General features: G+C 45.1%; 1 protein-coding gene across 1 annotated transcript; it reads right to left on the reverse strand.

Annotated features, from left to right (window-relative positions):
* Positions 1-1,299: 1,299 nt before the first annotated feature.
* On the reverse strand, positions 1,300-18,786 carry pet100 (PET100 cytochrome c oxidase chaperone). Its single transcript, XM_070867031.1, has 4 exons — positions 18,700-18,786; positions 11,438-11,524; positions 3,709-3,741; positions 1,300-1,605 (listed from the first exon to the last, which is right to left on the reverse strand). The coding sequence occupies exons 1-4, from the start codon at positions 18,727-18,729 to the stop codon at positions 1,510-1,512; spliced, it is 246 nt and encodes an 81-aa protein (XP_070723132.1). The 5' UTR covers positions 18,730-18,786; the 3' UTR covers positions 1,300-1,509.
* Between the last annotated feature and the right edge of the window lie 1,763 nt (positions 18,787-20,549).

The raw sequence follows: 20,549 nt of genomic DNA on the forward strand, positions 1-20,549 counted from the left end.
TACAATATGTATGCTTCCCCAGTCCAAGTCACAACTGGTTGTCACAAACCTCAAATATGCAATGACACCACTGCAGGGTCTGGCAATGAACCGATGCAAACTCCATCATGTGGTCAAAAGCAAAAGTACTCCATGATGGGCAGGAAGAATGTGCCTGATGTTGGGGAAAGTCCAGAACCAGGGGTCGCAGGTTAAGGATAAGGGGTAAGCCACTTAGGACCGAGATGAGGAGAAACTTCTTCACCTAGAGTTGCGAACCTGTGGAATTCTCTACCACAGAAAGTTGTTGAGGCCAGTTCGTTAGATATATTCAAAAGGGAGTTAGATGTGGCCCTTACGGCTAAAGGGATCAAGGTGTATGGAGAGAAAGCAGGAGTGGGGTACTGAAGTTGCATGATCAGCCATGATCATATTGAATGGTGGTGCAGGCTCGAAGGGTCGAATGGCCTATTCCTGCACCTATTTTCTATGTTTCTATATTTAAAATTCGGCAAAACAATTGTTACCTGTTTCCCACCCTACGTAAACTAGAGGTGATCCAAAACTCAGCTGCCCTGTGCCCTAACTCGCACCGAGTCCCGCTCACCCATCACCCCCTGTGCTCGCCGACCTACATCGGCTTCCGGTTAAGCAGCGCCTCCATTTCAAAATTCTCATCCTTGTTTTCAAATCCCTCCATGGCCTCGCCCCTCCCTATCTCTAACCTCCTCCAGCCACACAAGCCCCATGATAAAGATAAGGGTTAGGACCGAGATGAGGAGAAACTTTTTCACCCAGAGAATTGTGGAATTCTCGATCACAGAAAGTTGTTGAGGCCAGTTCGTTGGACATATTCAAAAGGGAGTTAGATGTGGCCCTTATAGCTAAAGAGATCAAGGGGTATGGAGAGAAGGCTGGGGTGGGGTACTGAGGTTGAATGATCAGCCATGATCATATTGAATGGCGGTGCAGGCTCGAAGGGCCGAATGGCCTACTCCTGCACCTATTTTCTATGTTTCTATGATATGTTTGCACTCCTCTAATTCTGCCCTCTTGAGCATCCCTGATTGTAATCGCTCCACCATCGGTGGCCGTGCCTTCTGTTGCCTGGGCCCCAAGCTCTGGAATTCCCTCCCTAAACCTCTCCGCCTCTCTAGCTCATTCAATTCGCTCTTTAAAACCTACCTCTTTGAGCAAGCTTTTGGTCATCTGTCCATATTTCTCCTTATGTGGCTCGGTGTCAATTTTCTTGACACAATACTCCTGCAAAGTGCCTTGGGACGTTGCATGATGTTAAAAGGCACTATATAAAAATACACATTGTTGTTGTATCACAGCTACTAAATTAGTTTTATTGTGTAAAAAATAGCTTCTGCAGATCAGGTCACCACAAAAAAAATGACATAATAATAATCAACTGTTGATCAAGCTTCTCAAAGAAAGCAAAACAGTTTGGCAAGGTTCCAACAGCTTGGATTAATTGCGGATCTGGTGATAAGGGCAGGCAGCTAGTGCAGGATGGCTTCTGTATTACTGTTCCTCAGTTTTCTGGGCTTGTAGTTGCCGCAGCAGCTTCTGTTCTCGCTTCTGCCTCATTCGTTCCTTGAAGTCCTCCAGCTCCTTCCGCTGCGATCAGAATAAAAGCAGCATCAGAATCAGCCGTGAGGCCGAGCAGCACGTGATAGAGGTGCGTGTACGTGTGCGGGCGTGTGTATATGAAAAAGATGGACTACCCCTTGTGGGCGAAGTGACTAGCACAAGTTAGGTACTTTTAATGAGATATCGTTGAGGCACTGATGATCACTGCATCTCTCAAAGCAACAATGCAACATAAGAAATAGGAGCAGGAGTCGGCCATTTGGCCCCTTGAGCCTGCTCCGCCATTCAATAAGATCACGGCTGATCTGATCTTGGCCTCAGCTCCACGTCCCCGCCCGCTCCCCATAACCCTTCAACTCCCTTATCGTTCAAAAATCTGTATATCTCCACCTTAAATATATTCATTGACTCAGCCTCCACAGCTCTCCGGGGCAGGGTATTCCAAAGATTCACGACCCTCTGAGAGAAGAAATTTCTCCTCACCTCAGTTTTAAATGGGCGACCCCTTATTCTGAAACTATGCCTCCTAGTTCTAGATTCCCCCACAAGTGGAAACATCCTCTCTGCATCCACCTTGTCGAGCCCCCTCAGAATCTTGTACGTTTCAATAAGATCACCTCTCATTCTTCTAAACTCCAACTTCTATACTCCCAAGTACAGGCCCTACCTCAGCAACACGCGTTGGAATTTACTTACAAAAGGTCAACGATGTCAATCTGAGGTGGATACTTACTGGCTTTCTCCAGTGATAATAAATGGATGCAAGAATGGAAATTACTTTTGTAATATGTAGAGCATTCTTCTGCAGCTTGATGTTATCTTCAGAAAATCTGTCTCTCTCTTGCCATGGACTACTTGGCCTCTCAACATTTTTCAGATAATTGGAAGAGCCGAGTGTGTTGATGTTAGGAATGTTACGGACCAGTTTCCAGTTTATGGCATTTCAAAGACTTCAATGTTCAGATGTTCGTCTTTCTACCACTGATCACTCTTGTCTCTCCGAAATCCCACCCCAGTCCATACTTGACTGTTGCTCCCTTATCTGAGGAAGCTCTTCTCGGGTCATACTGAAGAAACAAAGCTTGATGTCTGGGGTTGATTTTCTTCCCATGAGCCTCCAATTTGTCTCAGCTTTGGCTCAGTGGGCAGCACTCTCGCCTCGGAATCAGAGGGCTGTGGGTTCAAGTCCCACACCAGGGACTTGAGCACATAAATCTAGACTGACACTCCCAGAGCAGTGCTGAGGGAGTGCTGCACTGGCGGAGGTGCCATCTTTCGGATGAGACGTTAAACCGAGGCCCCGTCTGCTCTCTCGGGTGGACATAAAAGATCCCATGGCACTATTTCGAAGAAGAGCAGGGGACTTATCCCCGGTATCCTAGCCAATATCCCAATCAAAAGTAACAAAAACAGATGAGCTGCTCACTATCACTTGTGGGAGCTTGCTGTGCGCAAATTGGCTGCCGTGTTTCCCACATTACAACAGTGACTACACTCCAAAAGTATTTCATCGCTTTGAGATAACATCCCAACCTTTCTTGTATCCGTTTATTTCACCTTTGGGTTATGGGGAGCGGGCAGGGAGCTGAGCCCAAGATCAGATTAGCCATGATCTTACTGAATGGCGGAGCAGGCTCGATGGGCCAAATGACCTACTCCTGCTCCTATTTCTTGTGTTCTTATGAACTTTATTCTCATTCTCCACTGCTCCAAAATATGCTCTTCATCTTTCTGCATCTTCATGGTTTTGAAATCAAGACTCATACACCACTCTGAACCTCAAACCTCCTTATTTCCACCAGTTTGCCTCCCCTCCTACAGTCTACAAGCTTTTACACAGTTACAAAGTATTATCAAGTATTTCCAGCACAGAAACAGGCCATTTGACCAGACCAGGTCCGTGCCAGTGTTTATGTTGCACACCAGCCTCCCCCCACCCCTCTTCATCTCACCCCATCAGCATATCCCTTTATTCTTTTCTCCCTCATCAATTAAAAAGTTCGACTGCTGTTACAAATGTGAAAAGTACCTAATGAGAAAGTAAACGGAAATGATCACTATTCGTTTATAACCAGGCGATTGCATGGCCCACAACATTGATGCAACATAATCAGGAGTGCATATACTTACCCGTATCTTCTCGTCTGGTGGGAAGATCTCTCTCTGAAAAATACAAAGTGGAAACAGTGCTCAAGAATATAGAAGACACGTTACAAAGTTATAATTAAATGGCAACTTGTATTTTAAAGTGCTCCTCACAAAAAGAGAATCTCCCATTGCTTTACAAATCCCAGCAGCAGGCTGACGTGGATGAGGAGAGAATTATAAGCAGAAGTGAACCTTAGTGAACTCACGATCTGTGACCCTTCCCTTTTGCAGAAAAATTGACTTTAGATCCCAAACTCCAGAATTCCCCCTCCAAACCTCGTCACTTCTGCTTAATACCTATCTCTTTGATTAAGCTGGTCACCTGTCCTAATGTCTTTGACGGCGTCAATATTTGTCCGATTACAATTCCTGTGAAGCACCTTGGGACAGTTTACATCAAGAGTCGCTACAGAAATGGAAGTTGTTGTTGTCGTAATATAGCGATAATATACACCGGACACTTGCTTCATCCTCATACATTGGAGAGGCCAAATGAAGATTGGGTGATCACTTTGCCGAACACCTCTGTTCGGTCCGCAAGTGTGACCCTGAGCTTCCGGTCGCTCGCCACTTTAATTCTCCATCCCACTCTGACCTCCGACCTCCAACACTGGTCCAATGCAGCTCAACACAAGTTTGTTAGGAACGGCACCTCGTTGTTGGATTGGGCAGGTTACAGCCTTCCGTGCTCGACACGGAGTTCAACAACTTTAGATCATAAGCACCGCTCCCATTTTCTGACAGCGGGTGCTGGTAACGGCTCTGCTTCAGCCATTTACACCTCCTCTGGACTCGTCCTTTGTTCCTTTACTTGTCCCATTACAACAACAACATGCAAATGTGCCTTTAACATTGCAAGTACCATCGGCTCATGCACATTACAACTTCCTGCTGCTGAATTCTCAATTGTAAGACTAGTTTTTGTGAGTAACAACCAGGTTTTTATTTTGTATTTCTTTTATTTAATAAGGCGACTGTTACTGTAGTGTTACCAGTTACTGCAGTGTAGTTTTAACGTAGTAAAACTTCCCTCATTAGGAGCGTTACCAAACAAAATTTGACATCAGACCATATAAGGAGATATTAAGAGAGGTGACCAAAAGCTTGGCCGAAGAGGTAGGTTCTGAGGAATGTCTCAAAGGAGGAGAAAGAGAGGTAGCGAGGCAGAGAGGTTTAGCTTGGGGCCTAGGCAGCTAAAGGCACGGCCGTCAATGGTGGAGCGATTAAAATAGCGCATGTGCAAGAGACCAACGCAGAAATCATGGAGGGTTGTAGGGCTGAAGGAGATTAGAGATAGGGAGAGGCGAGGCCACGGAGAGATTTGAAAACAAGGATGAGAATTTTAAAATTACCAACCCCTTTTGCCATTTAATCACTCCTAACCTCCACACTATCACAGACTTTTACCCTTGGCTCTTTCTTTCCGTCCCATCCCCCCACCTTTTTCCTTGGCTCTGAGCTTGGTTATAAACTGTTAAATCTCTAGCTTCTTCCAGTTCTGATGAAATGATTGAACTGAATCGTTATCCGTTTCTCTCTCCACAGATGCTGCCTGACCAGCTGAGTGTTTCCAGCATTTGCTGTTATTGTTACAGATTTCCCGTAGCCGCAGTATTTTGCTTGCCATTTGTTAATTGTCATTTGCCGTTGCTTCTTCATGACTTGCTTAATGGTGTATGCAGGGGGACGTAAAAACAGTTTCTCCAGTTATGTCACCAGAGCAAATTAAAAAGAAAACATTGGGGAGACCAAGCACAGATTGGGTGATCACTTTGTGGAACACCTCTGTTTAGTCTGCAAGTGTGACCCAGAGCTTCCGGTCGCCTGTCACTTAATTTTCCCTGCTTCGCTCCCACTCTGATCTCTCTGTCCTCGGCCTATTACATTGTTCCAATGAAGCTCAACGCAAGCTCGAGGAACAGCATCTCGGCTTTCGTTTAGGCACCTTACAGCCTTCTGGACTCAACATCGAGTTCAACAATTTCAATCTCTGCCCCACGCCAGCTGATGATGATTCTGCCATTCCCATTCACACCCTATCTAGACTCATTTTTTGTTTCTTAACCTGTCCCATTACCGTCTCCTTTTGCCTCGCATCATCATCATCCTTTTAGTCTCTTAATCTCTCCTGCCTTCCATCCTATCACAGAGCTTCCCTTTTGTTCTTTCTTCCCTTCCACCCTTTCCCTGCCCCTGCACTTGCTTAAAAATCTGTTACATCTCTTAATATTTTCCAGTTCTGACGGAAGAGCGACCTGAATCGCTACCTCTGTTTCTCTCTCCACAGATGCTGCCTGACCCGCTGAGTGTTTCCAGCATTTTCTGTTCTTATTTCAGATTCCAGCATCTGCAGTATTTTGCTTTTGTAAAAACAAAACAATTATCCTGAAAGGGCTAGCTGGTGAGATTCCCGGTTTATTTTTTAAAAAATTTTTTTATTAAGGAATCTGACGTTGCAGGTGTTGTCAATTGTGGCATAATAAGGTTACCACTGCAAGGTACAGCGCGAGCTGATGCAGGAGGGAGACGGCAGCGAAGAGGCCGACTGGATTGGGCGTCATTAAGGTCCAGGTCGGTGATTGGAGTGTGGGCAGGTACAGCAGCAGCGGTGAGGTTGTGGCGGAGCAGCGACGAGTGATCGTGGAGCGACGTGACCGGGGCCCAGGAGAGGCGAGGGCCCAGGAGCAGCACAGGCCAGCCCACACTGCGATATGTGTGCGCACTACGTCCGTGCAGCAGAGCAGGTCTCCAGTCGTCCTGGTTAACCCTTGCCACTGGACCAAGACCTAGCGGTCAAGCCCGTGTGGTGGCTGGTGTGCAACAGCCACCACACGTTAAAAAAATCCACCCACAGGCATCTTCCACCCTTCAACATGTAGTTCGGGACCTGGAATATTAGGTCCTTCATTGAAAGACCTGTGAATTCATCCCTTTTTGGTGTGGAAGCAAGTCATCCTCGATTCGAGACACCGCCTATGAATGAATACTGTTTATTATTCCTCCCGTCTTTGTTGGAAAGAACCTCCTTGCTTTACTGCCCTAATGAGACCAGAAACAGGGATCCATGCAGTGTTTCATGTTCAAATGCCCAGGTGACCTATTCTGCCAGTGAATCCCCTGATCCGACCACCAGGAAATGCCCGAGGTCCTGGGCACAAGCCTGCATGGTGTGGCATAGCTGGCTGAACCTCAACATATTGCCTCAAATGCCAATACTTGTACACATTCCAATTTATTTTTAAACATTCATTCACGGGCTATGGACGTCGTTGGCAAAGCCAGCATTTATTACATAAGAACATAAGAGTAAGAGCAGGAGTAGGCCATTCGGCCTGCTCCGCCATTCAATAAGATCATGGCTGATCTTCTACCTCAACTCCACTTTCCTGCATTATCCCCATATCCCTTAATATTCAAAAATCTATCGACCTCTGCCTTGAATATACAAAACGACTGAGCATCCACAGCCCTCTAGGGTAGAGAATTCCAAAGATTCATCACCCTCTGAATGAAGAAATTTCTCCTTATCTCAGTCCTATTACCTATCCCTAATCGTCCTTGATGGCATGCAGATACAGCAGGTGGTGAAGAAAGCAAATGGCATATTGGCCTTCATAGCGAGAGGAATTGAGTATAGGAGCAGGGAGGTCTTACTGCAGTTGTACAGGGCCTTAGTGAGGCCCACCTGGAATATTGTGTTCAGTTTTGGTCTCCTAATCTGAGGAAGGACGTTCTTGGTATTGTGGGAGTACAGCGAAGTTCACCAGACTGATTCCCGGGATGGCAGGACTGACATATGAAGAAAGACTGGATCGAATGGGCCTGTATTCACTGGAGTTTAGAAGAATGAGAGGGGATCTCATAGAAACATATAAAATTCTGACAGGATTGGACAGGTTAGATGCAAGAGAATGTTCCCGATGTTGGGGAAGTCCAGAACCAGGGGTCACAGTCTAAGGATAAGGGGTAAGCTATTTAGGACAGAGATGAGGAGAAACTTCTTCACTCAGAGAATTGTGAACCTGTGGAATTCTCTACCACAGAAAGTTGTTGGGGCCAGTTCGTTAGATATATTCAAAAGTGAGTTAGATGTGAGTGTAACTTCACGGTGGGGCGGGCAATAATCAAAGGAATAATGGAGGCATGTGAAAAAGGAACAGCAGTAATCATGGGGGATTTTAACCTACATATCGATTGGTCAAATCAAATCGCACGGGGTAGCCTGGAGGAGGAATTCATAGAATGCATACGGGATTGTTTCTTAGAACAGTATGTAACAGAACCTACAAGGGAGCAAGCCATCTTAGATCTGGTCCTGTGTAATGAGACAGGAAAAATAAACGATCTCCTAGTAAAAGATCCTCTCGGAATGAGTGATCACAATATGGTTGAATTTGTAATACAGATTGAGGATGAGGAATTTGTGTCAGAAACGAGCGTACTATGCGTAAACAAAGGGGACTACAGTGGGATGAGGGCAGAGTTGGCTAAAGTAGACTGGAAACTCAGACTAAACGGTGGCACAATTGAGGAACAGTGGAGGACTTTTAAGGAGCTCTTTCATAGTGCGCAACAAAAATATATGCCAGTGAAAAAGAAGGGCGGCAAGAGAAGGGATAACCAGCCGTGGATAACCAAGGAAATAAAGGAAAGTATCAAATCAAAGACCAATGCGATTTTGTTAGTGAGAAACTAGAGGATTGGGAAAATTTTAAGCAACAGCAAAGAATGACTAAAAAAGCAATAAAGAAAGGGAAGATAGATTACGAAGGTAAACTTGTGCAAAACATAAAAACAGATAGTAAAAGCTTTTACAGATATATAAAACGGAAAAGAGTGACTAAAGTAAATGTTGGTCCCTTAGAAGATGAAAAGGGGGATTTAATAATGGGAAATGTGGAAATGGCTGAGACCTTAAACAATTATTTTGCTTCCGTCTTCACAGTGGAAGACACAAAAACCATGCCAAAATTTACAGGCCACAGGAATGTGGGAAGGGAGGACCTTGAGACAATCACTATCACTAGGGGGGTAGTGCTGGACAGGCTAATGGGACTGAAGGTAGACAAGTCCCCTGGTCCTGATGAAATGCATCCCAGGGTATTAAAAGAGATGGCTGAAGTTATAGCAGATGCATTCGTTATAATCTACCAAAATTCTCTGGACTCTGGGGAGGTACCAGCGGATTGGAGAGCAGCTAATGTAACGCCTCTGTTTAAAAAAAGGGCAGGCAAAAGGCAGGTAACTATAGGCCGGTTAGTTTAACATCTGTCGTGGGAAAATGCTTGAAACTATCATTAAGGAAGAAATAGCGGGACATCTAGATAGGAATAGTGCAATCAAGCAGACGCAGCATGGATTCATGAAGGGGAAATCATGTTTAACTAACTTACTGGAATTCTTTGAGGATATAACGAGCATGGTGGATAGAGGTGTACCGATGGATGTGGTGTATTTAGATTTCCAAAAGGCATTCGATAAGGTGCCACACAAAAGGTTACTGCAGAAGATAGAGGTACGCGAAGTCAGAGGAAATGTATTAGCATGGATCGAGAATTGGCTGGCGAACAGAAAGCAGAGAGTCGGGATAAATGGGTCCTTTTCCGGTTGGAAATCAGTGGTTAGTGGTGTGCCACAGGGATCAGTGCTGGGACCACAACTGTTTACAATATACATAGATGACCTAGAAGAGGGGACAGAGTGTAGTGAGTGCAACAAAATTTGCAGATGACACTAAGATTAGTGGGAAAGCGGGTTGTGTAGAGGACTCAGAGAGGCTGCAAGGAGATTTGGATAGGTTAAGCGAATGGGCTAAGGTTTGGCAGATGGAATACAATGTCGGAAAGTGTGAGGTCATCCACCTTGGGGAAAAAAAACAGTAAAAGGGAATATTATTTGAATGGGGAGAAATTACAACATGCTGTTTACTGTTTTTTTTCCCCAAGGTGGATGACCTCACACTTTCCGACATTGTATTCCATCTGCCAAACCTTAGCCCATTCGCTTAACCTATCCAAATCTCCTTGCAGCCTCTCTGAGTCCTCTACACAACCCGCTTTCCAATCCCAAAAGGTTAGTTTGCAGGTGCAGCAGGTAATCAGGAAGGCGAATGGAATGTTGGGCTTCATTGCGAGAGGGATGGAGTACAAAAGCAGGGAGGTCTTGCTGCAACTGTATAAGGTATTGGTAAGGCCGCATCTGGAGTACTGCATGCAGTTTTGGTCACCTTACTTAAGGAAGGATATATTAGCTTTGGAAGGGGTACAGAGACGATTCACTAGGCTGATTCCAGAAATGAGGGGGTTACCTTATGATGATAGATTGAGTAGACTGGGTCTTTACTCGTTGGAGTTCAGAAGGATGAGGGATGATCTTATAGAAACATTTAAAAACAAGATAGAGGCAGAGAGGTTGTTTCCACTGGTCGGGGAGACTAGAACTAGGGGGCACAGCCTAAAATACGGAGGAGCCAATTTAAAACCGAGTTGAGAAAGAATTTCTTCTCCCAGAGGGTTGTGAATCTGTGGAATTCTCTGCCCGAGGAAGCAGTTGAGGCTAGCTCATTGAATGTTTTCAAGTCAAAGATAGATAGATTTTTAACCAATAAGGGAATTAAGAGTTACGGGGAGAGGGCGGGTAAGTGGAGCTGAGTCCATGACCAGATCAGCCATGATCTTATTGAATGGCGGAGCAGGCTCGAGGGGCTAGATGGCCTACTCCTGTTCCTAATTCTTATGTTCTTATGTGGCCCTTATGGCTAAAGGGATCAGGGGTATGGAGAGAAAACAGGAAAGGGGTACTGAGGTGAATGATCAGCCATGATCTTATTGAATGGCGGTGCAGGCTCGAAGGGCCGAATAGCCTACTCCTGCACCTATTTTCTATGTTTCTATGTTTAGAAGGTGGTGGTGAACCGCCTTCTTGACAACAGAGTGGCTTGCTTAGCCATTTTAGAGGACAGTTAAGAGTTAACCACATTGCTGTGGGACTAAGGACGGCAGATTTCCCTCTCTAAAGGACGTTAGTGAACTGGATAGGTTTGTGTGACAATCCGGTAGTTTCATGGTCACCATTACTGACACTAGCTTCTGATTCCAATTTATTTAATTAACTGAATTTAAATTCCCCAGCTGTCGTGGTTGGATTTGAACTTATGTCCTCAGATCATTAGTGCCAGCCTCTGGATTAATCATCCAATACCATAACCACTATGCCACTGTTCCAGCTACATTTCAGTTGCATCTTGTAGCCCGTAAGAACATAAGAATTAGGAGAAGAGCAGACCATTCGACCCCTCGAGCCTGCTCCGCCATTCAATAAGATCATGGCTGATCTTCTACCTCAACTCCACTTTCTTGCACTGTCCCCATATCGCTTGATTCCTTTAATCTATCAATCTCAGCCTTGAATATGCTCAACGGCTGAGCATCCACAGCCCTCTGGGGTACAGAATTCCAAAGATTCACTACCCTCGGAGTGAAGAAATTCCTCATCTCAGCCCTAAATGGCCGACCCCTTTTTCTGAGACTGTGACCCCTGGTTCTAGACTCCCCAGCCCGGGGAAACATCCTCCCTGCAGCTACCCTGTCAAGCCCAGTAAGAATTTTGTAGGTTTCAATGAGATCACCTCTCATTCTTCTAAACTCTAGAGAATATAGACCTAGTCTACTCAATCTCTCCTCGTAGGACAATCCCCAAGTAACTCACTGACCTTTCTTTTGACCACATATTCCTCAAAGTACTCTGCTTGATTGGAGATCCAAAACACCGTCACGGGGAATGACAGGTAAAGGAACATCTGATGAAAAGAAAAAGGCAGAATCAGAGGTTGCACAATTGGAATTAAACATTTTGACTGCTTCATCGCCAAAAGAATTGCCCACACTTGAATAAACGCACAAGTCTCGCAATGCTGTTTGAGAAATCAAGAAGGGATTTATGCAGCATTTTACCAGTGAATCGACGCAAGCAATGAATTACTTTGAATGCATTATAGGCAGAAAATATAGCTGATTGGAACCAGCAAGGTCTCACGAGCAACGGAGATGAAGATCCAGTTAATCAGTTTTATTTTTGGACAGTGTTAGCCTGGATGCTGAATAATCCTGTGGTTTCTTTATCACCTGCACTGGCAGCTGGGGCCACGGATGCACTGGCAGCTGGGGCCACGGATTGATGTCTCATCCAAAAGGAGGTCAGCTCTCAATAATATATTACCTCCTCAATAATGAACTGGAGTGTCGGCCTGGATTATGCAATCAAGCCCTGGTGTGGGATGCAAACCTTTGTCCTTCTGAGCCAGATGCGGAAATGCTTTAATCAAGTTGACAGAAATCAGGCAAAGTACCAGATTTTAAAACCACCTCCAATACTGACAGTTACACAGCTGTATTGCAATTAAAAAAACATTCACGAGATGTGCGCATCGCTGGCAAGGCTAGCATTTATTGCCCATCCCTAATTGCCCTCGAGAAGGTGGGGGTGAGCCGCCTTCTTGAACCACTGCAGTCCGTGTGGTGAATGATGGGGAGTTCCAGGATTTTGACCCAGCAACAATGAAGGAACAGCGATATATTTCCAAGTCAGAATGGTGTGTGACTGGGAGGGTAACTTGGAGGGTGATGGTGTTCCCATGCGCCTGCTGGCTTGTCCTTCTATAAACACAGAAACATAGAAAATAGGTGCAGGAGTAGGCCATTCGGCCCTTCGAGCCTGCACCATCATTCATTAAGATCATGGCTGATCTTTCACCTCAGTACCCCTTTCCTGCTTTCTCGCCATACCCCTTGATCCCTTTAGCCATAAGGGCCACATCTAACTCTCTCTTGAATATATCCAACGAATTGGCATCAACAACTCTCTGAGGTAGGGAATTCCACAGGTTAACAACTCGGAGTGAAGAAGTTTCTCCTCATCTCGCTCCTAAATGGCTTACCCCTTATCCTTAAGCTGTGACCCCTGGTTCTGAACTTCCCCAACATCGGGAACATTCTTCCCGCATCTAACCTGTCCAGTCCCGTCTGAATTTTATATGTTTCTATGAGATCTCCTCTCATCCTTCTAAACTCCAGTGAATAAAGGTCCAGTCGATCCAGTCTCTCCTCATATGTCAGACCAACCATCCCGGGAATCAGTCTGGTGAACCTTCGCTGCACTCCTTCAATAGCAAGAACGTCCTTCCTCAGATTAGGAGACCAAAACTGAACACAATATTCCAGGTGAGGTCTCACCAAGGCCCTGTACAACTGCAGTAAGACCTCCCTGCTCCTATACTCAAAACCCCTAGCTACGAAGGCCAACATATTATTTGCCTTCTTCACCGCCTGCTGTACTTGCATGCCAACTTTCAATGACTGATGTACCATGCCACCCAGGTCTCGTTACACCTCCCCTTTTCCTAATCTGCCGCCATTCAGAAAATATTCTGCCTTCGTGTTTTTGCCCCCAAAGTGGATAACCTCACATTTATTCACATTATACTGCATCTGCCATGCATTTGCCCACTCCCTAGCCTGTCCAAGTCACCCTACAGCTTCTTAGCGTCCTCCTCGCAGCTCACAATGCCACCCAGTTTAGTGTCATCTGCAAACTTGGAGATATTACATTAATGATTGAGACGAAGAAATTGAGTGCATGTTGTAAATAGCTGGGGTCCCAGCACTGAGCCCTGCGGCACCCAACTGGTCACTGCCTGCCATTCTGAAAAGGACCCATTTATTCCGACTCTCTGCTTCCTGTCTGCTAACCAGTTCTCTATCCATGTCAGTACATTACCCCCAATACAATGTGCTTTAATTTTGCACACCAATCTCTTGTGTGGGACCTTGTCAAAAGCCTTTTGAAAGTCCAAATACACCACATCCACTGGTTCTCCCTTGTCCACTCTACTAGTTACATCCTCAAAAAATTCCAGAAGATTTGTCAAGCATGATTTCCCTTTCATAAATCCATGTTGACTTGGGCCAATGCTGTCACTGCTTTCCAAATGCGCTGTTATTTCATCTTTAATAATTGATTCCAACATTTTCCCCACTACTGATGTCAGGCTAACCGGTCTATAATTACCCGTTTTCTCTCTCCCTCCTTTTTTAAAAAGTGGGGTTACATTAGCTACCCTCCAGTCCATAGGAACTGATCCAGAGTTGACAGACTGTTGGAAAATGGTCACCAATGCATCCACTATTTCTAGGGCCACTTCCTTAAGTACTCTGGGATGCAGACTATCAGGCCCCGTGGATTTATCGGCCTTCAATCACATTAATTTCCCTAACACAATTTCCCGCCAATAAGGATATCCTTCAGTTCCTCCTTCTCACTAGACCCTCGGTCCCCTAGTATTTCCGGAAGGTTATTTGTGTCTTCCTTAGTGAAGTCAGAACCAAAGTATTTGCTCAACTGGTCTGCCATTTCTTTGTTCCCCATTATAAATTCACCTGAATCTGACTGCAAGAGACCTACGTTTGTCTTCACTAATCTTTTTCTCTTCACATATCTATCGAAGCTTTTGCAGTCAGTTTTTATGTTCCCGGCAAGTTTCCTCTCATACTCTATTTTCCCCCTCCTAATTAAATCCTTTGTCCTCCTCTGCTGAATTCTAAATTTCTCCCAGTCCTCAGGTTTGCTGCTTTTTCTGGCCAATTTATATGCCTCTTCCTTGAATTTAACACTATCCTTAATTTCCCTTGTTAGCCATGGTTGAGCCATCTTCCCCGTTTTATTTTTACTCCAGACAGGGATGTACAATTGTTGAAGTTCATCCATGTGATCTTTAAATGTTTACCATTGCCTATCCACTGTTAACTCTAAGTATCATTTGCCAGTCTATTCTAGTCAATTCATGTCTAATACCAATTATAGTTACCTTTCCTTAAGTTCAGGAACCTAGTCTCTAAATTAACTGTGTCACTCTCCATCTTAATAAGGAATTCTACCATATTATGGTCACTCTTCCCCAAGGGGCCTCGCACAACAAGATTGCTAATTAGTCCTTTCTCATTACACATCACCCAGTCTAGGATGGCCAGCCCTCAAGTTGGGTCCTCAACATATTGGTCCAGAAAACCATTCCTAATACACTCAAGGAAATCCTCCTCCATCATATTGCTACCAGTTTGGTTAGCCCAATCTATATGTAGATTAAAGTCGCCCATGATAACTGCTGTACCTTTATTTCACGCATCCCTAATTTCTTGTTTGATGCTGTCCCCAACCTCATTACTACTGTTTGGTGGTCTGTACACAACTCCCACTAGCGTTTTCTTTGGTATTCCACAGCTCCACCCATACAGATTCCACATCATCCAAGCCAATGTCCTTCCTTACTATTGCGTTAATTTCCTCTTTAACCAGCAACGTTACCCCACCTCCTTTTCCTTTCTGTCTATCTTTCCTGAATGTTGAATACCCCTGGATGTTGAGTTCCCAGCCTTGGTCACCTTGGAGCCATGTCTCCGTGATGCCAATAATATCATATTCATTAATTGCTGCCTGTGCAGTTAATTCGTCCACCTTATTACGAATACTCCTCGCATTGAGGCACAGAGCCTTCAGGCTTGTCTTTTTAACACACTTTGCCCTTTTAGAATTTTGAGGCAATGTGGCCCTTTTTGATTTTTGCGTTGGGTTTCTCTGCCCTCCACTTTTACTTTTCTTCTTTCTATCTTTTGCTTCTGGCCCTATTTTACTTCCCTCTGTCTCCCTGCATAGGTTCCCTTTTCCCATCCCCCGCCATATTAGTTTAACCCCTCCCCAGGTAGTAGAGGTCGCGGGTTTGGGAGGTGCTGTCGAACAAGCCTTGGCGAGTTGCCGCAGCGCGTTTTGACTAAGAAACGAGTAAGATATTCACTCTTCAGTTGTAGAAATTGTTTCCCCCCCCCAAAAACAAATCTAGTTATCCCTACGCCAGTATTAAGAAATCAAACCACATGTAGGCAAGTTGGAACCGATCCTAGAGCAAGTAATAGATTAGGAATTGCAAACAGTCTCACCCAACAGTGCGACTGCTAAAATAATCCTGCAGGTTTTTTTCCCCTATTAATGGGTACCTGTTCTAACATGATTGAAAGTACCTCTAGCAGGTGTAGAGGAGACATGAAGAAACGGGATAAATAAATGGAAAAATCACACAAGAGAGATGATCAAAAAGGCAAGATAAAAGTCAACGGTAAAAAAGACATAAGATGGAAAGCAATGGAATGCAGTCACTTTTTTCTAGAAAATGCAGCAAAAGTTCACCCTCCAAAAAATTTTTTTCCTTCAATACTTCAGTCTCTGATAGATGAACGGGAATAAATCTAGGAAAATGAAATATGTAACTCCTGTGATTGCAGTGAGCTAGTAGTCATCAAACAGTTTCAAAAACAAAGCATTTTTCTGGTTAGGGTTAACATTGTTTCACCGCTTTGAAGTCCATGATTGTGCTGAAAGACAGCAACATCGAAGCAGCTATCAGGGAGTCTCACAGACAGAACAATGTGGCCAGCTTTGGACTGGACAGGCACGAGCATTAAAAACTACCGTACATTTCATTATAACAAACCATGCTGTTTCTTGACACAGATTGTACAGCACAGAAACAGGCCATTCGGCCCACAACCTAAAACGTTAACTGTTTCTCTCTCCACAGATGCTGCCTGACCCGCTGAGTATTTCCAGCATTTCTGGTTTATATTTCAGATTTCCAACATCTGCAGTATTTTGCTTTTGTATTAAGCCAACTGGTTTATATTTTCCTGGACTTGCTCTATCTCCCTTTTTAAATAAAGGAATCATATTAGCTGTCCACCAGTCCTCTGGCATTATTCCCTTTTCTAATGAATTTTTATATATATATAATAGTGCCTCTGCTATCTCTTCCCTAACTTCTTTTAATATGCGTGGATGCAATCCATCCGGACCAGGGTTATTCTTTAAGTTTGATTAGTTCATCAATTATCTCCACCATTTCTATCTTAAAATGTCTTATTTTTTTTTTAAATCATCCTCCAATGTCACGTCCATCTTGTTAGACTCTATGGTAAATACTGAGGCAAAGTAACTATTCAATATTTCGCTGTCATTCTACTTCAATACTTACTCAGCCAGACAGGTTCATCTCAGAACTAATACACGTTCTGACGAAAGGTCATCGACCTGAAACGTTAACTCTGTTTCTCTCTCCACAGATGCTGCCTGACCCGCTGAGTGTTTCCAGCATTTTTATGCTTTTATTTCAGATTTCCAGCATCCGCAGTAAAGTTCATCTCTTTAATTGAACTTAGTTTTAACCCTGAAGTGTCAACTGTGGCTCAGTGGGCAGCGCACTCGCCTTTGAGTCAGAAGGTCGTGGGTTCAAGTCCCCTCTCCAGGGACTTGAGCACAAAAATCTCGGCTGACACTCAAGTGCAGTGCTGAGGGAGTGCTGCACTGTCGGAGGTGCCGTCTTTCAGATAATACGTTAAACCGAGGCCCCATCTGCTCTCTCAGGTGGATGTAAAAGATCCCACAGCACTATTCGAAAAAGAGCAGGGGAGATCCCCTGGTGTCCTGTGCAATGTTTATCCCACAATCACCAAAAACAGATTATCTGGTCACCATCACATTGCTGTTTGTGGGAGCTTGCTGTGCGCAAATTGGCTGCCACGATTCCCACATTACAACAGTGACTACACTTCAAAAATGTAATTCATTGGCTGTAAAGCGCTTTGAGTCATCTGGTGGTCGTGAAAGGGGTTGTAAAGGTCTGGCTTTATTTCTTTAAGGTACCACAGCAAGAACAAAAAGAAATTACATAAACAGCACCACAAATGTTTCATTTTAGCTATAGCAGGGCAAAAAACACAATGTGGCACTCCCTCAGCACTGCACTTTGTGCTCAAGTTCCTGGAGTGGGTCTTGAACCCACAACCTTCTGACTCAAGAGGCGAGGGTGCTGCCCACTGAGCCACGACTGGCATTAGAAACAAGAGGAATTGCTAAACAAAAAAAGACCAAGCTCATCTTCAACCATCCTGGTAGTCGTACCAATCAATCTCTATCAATTGGTCTACAATAGACCTAGACATGAGTTGAGGAAGACCCCCAGTGGTGGAGACCTTTGGGAACCATAGATCCAAAGTCAACTTTACTTCTCAAGCCTGCTACCCTTACCACATGTCATGTCTTACATTTGTAATACCTGTGATACAGTATGTGTCATGTCAGGTCACAGCAAGCTCCCAGAAACAGCAATGTGATGATAACTGGATAATCTGTTTTTGTTATGTTGATTGAGGGATAAATATTGGCCCAGGACACCGGGGATAACTCCCCTGCTCCTCTACGAAATAGTGCTGCGGGATCTTTTACGTCCACCTGAGAGGGCAGACAGGGCCTCGGTTTAACGTCTCATCCGAAAGACCTCCGACAGTGCAGCACTCCCTCAGAACTGCACTGGGAGTTTCAGCCTAGGTTTATGTGTTCAAGTTCCTGGAGTGGGACATGAACCCACAACTGTCTGACTCAGTGGGCGAGTGTGCTGCTCACTCCCGCAGCCACTATTTCGAAGAGGAGTTCTCCCCGGTGTCCCGGCCTGCTATTTGTCTTTCAACAAGTGGAGGACGCTGAGCACCTCGAGTCTCGTCGCCGAGAGCGTGCGGAAATCAAGTGCAGGCAGCGGAAGGAGCGTGCGGCAAACCAGTCCCACCCACCCCTTTCCTTCAACCACTGTCTGTCCCACCTGTGACAGGGGCTGTGGTTCTTGTATTGGACTGTTCAGCCACCTAAGGACTCATTTTTGCAGAGGAAGCAAGTCTTCCTCGATTCCGAGGGACTGCCTATGATGATGATGGTGACATTGTGGTCAAGTCCCTGGAGTGGCCTTTGAAGCCATGACCTCTGACCTCACAGGCTGCCCACTGAGCCATTGGCTGAAACCTTTTTAAAAAAAGGGATATACATTTTATAGCACCCTGCCATTGCAGCCTGACATTATATCCCTCCCCGCGGTATATTTACCCGGAATATCTCCAGCTTCACTCCGCCCATCTTCACTGCGCCTCACCTCCGCCCGTCCGTCCGCCTGCCCCGCCGCCGCAACGGCCGCCGCCACTGGCTGCCGGGCCCGGCCAATCGGCGCGGCCGGCCGCGTTCCACGTTCAAGGCGGCGCCTGATAGGCTCAGTGCCGCAACCATGGAGACCGAGGCCCCGCCCCCGCCCCCTGTCAGTCATCCCAGTGCACAGGGAGCTGGAGAGGCAGACCAGCAATCACTCACTCCCCTTCCACTGGTGCCACATTGTGCAATTCAATTCAATACATCTTTAAACTAATAAAAAAATGACTTGCATTTATAAACAAAGATTTGTATTTATAAAGAAAGACTTGCATTAATAAACAAAGTCTTGCATTAATAAAAAAAGACTTGCATTTATAAAAAAAAAGTTGCATTAATAAACAAAGTCTTGTATTAATAAAGAAAGGCTTGCATTTAAGAATAATAATAATAACTTTTATTTATATAGCACCTTTAACGTAGTAAAACGTCCCAAGGCGCTTCACAGCAGTGTTACACGACAAAACACATAAACTTGACACTGAGCCTGAAAAGAAGAAATTAAGGCAGATTGGTCAAAGAGGCAGGTTTTAAGGTGCGTCTTAAAGGAGGAAAGATAGGTAGAGAGACGGAGAGGTTTAGGCAGGGAGTTCCAGAGCTTAGGGACCCAAACAGCTGAAGGTACGGCCACTGATGGTTGAACAGTTACAATGAGGGATGTTCAAGAGGGCAGAATTTGAGGAATGCAGACATCTCGTGGCTGGGGGGGGAGGGGGGTTGTGGGGCTGGAGGAGATTACATAGATAGGGAGGGGTGAGGCCATGGAGGGATTTGTAGACAAGAATGATAATTTTGAAATTGAGGTATTGTTTAACTGGGAGACAATATAGATCAGAAAGCACAGTGGGTGATGGGTGATCGTGACTTGGTGCGAGTTAGGACACGGGCTGCTGAGTTTTGGATGGCCTCAAATTTACGTAGGGTAGAATATGGGACGCCAGCCAGGAGTGAATTGGAGTAGTCAAGTCTAGAGGTAACAAAGGCATGAATGAGGGTTTCAGCAGCAGAAGAGCTGAGGCAGGGGCGGAGGCGGGCAATGTTACGGAGGTGGAAAAAGGCGGTTTTAGTTATGCCGCGGATATGTGGCTGGAAACTCATTTCAGGGTCAAATATGACACCAAGGTTGCGAACAGTCTTGATCACCCTCAAATTGATGCTGGGGAGAGGGATGGGGTCAGTGATTAGGGAATGCTGTTTGTGGCAGGGGCCAAAGATAATAGCTTCGGTCTTCCCAATATTATAAAAAAAAGACTTCCATTTATCAAGAAAGACTTGCAACTCTATAGTGCCTTTCACGACCTATGGACGTCCAAAAGGGGTTTACAACCAACAAAGTACTTTTTATGAAGTGCAGTCACTGTTGTAATGTAGGAAACACAGCAGCCAATTTGTGCACAGCAAGCTCCCACAAACAGCAATGCGATAATGTCCAGGTCATCTATTTTTTAGTGATGATGTTGATTGAAGGATAAATATTGGCCCAGGAAACCGGGGACAACTCCCCTGCTCTTCTCCGAAATAGTGCCATGGGATCTTTTATGTCCACCTGAGAGAGCAGACGGGGCCTCAGTGTAACATCTCATCTGAAAGACATAAGAAATAGGAGTCGGCCATTCGGCCCTCGAGCCTGCTCTGTCATTCAATAAGATCATGGTTGATCTTCGACCTCAACTCCACTTTCTTGCACTATCCCCATATCCCTTAATATCCAAGATGGAACCTCTGAAAGTGCAAGGACACCGGGGTTAACGCCG

The sequence above is a fragment of the Pristiophorus japonicus genome, chromosome 24, assembly GCF_044704955.1.
Source record: "Pristiophorus japonicus isolate sPriJap1 chromosome 24, sPriJap1.hap1, whole genome shotgun sequence".
In the NCBI taxonomy this organism is placed as follows: domain Eukaryota; kingdom Metazoa; phylum Chordata; class Chondrichthyes; family Pristiophoridae; genus Pristiophorus; species Pristiophorus japonicus.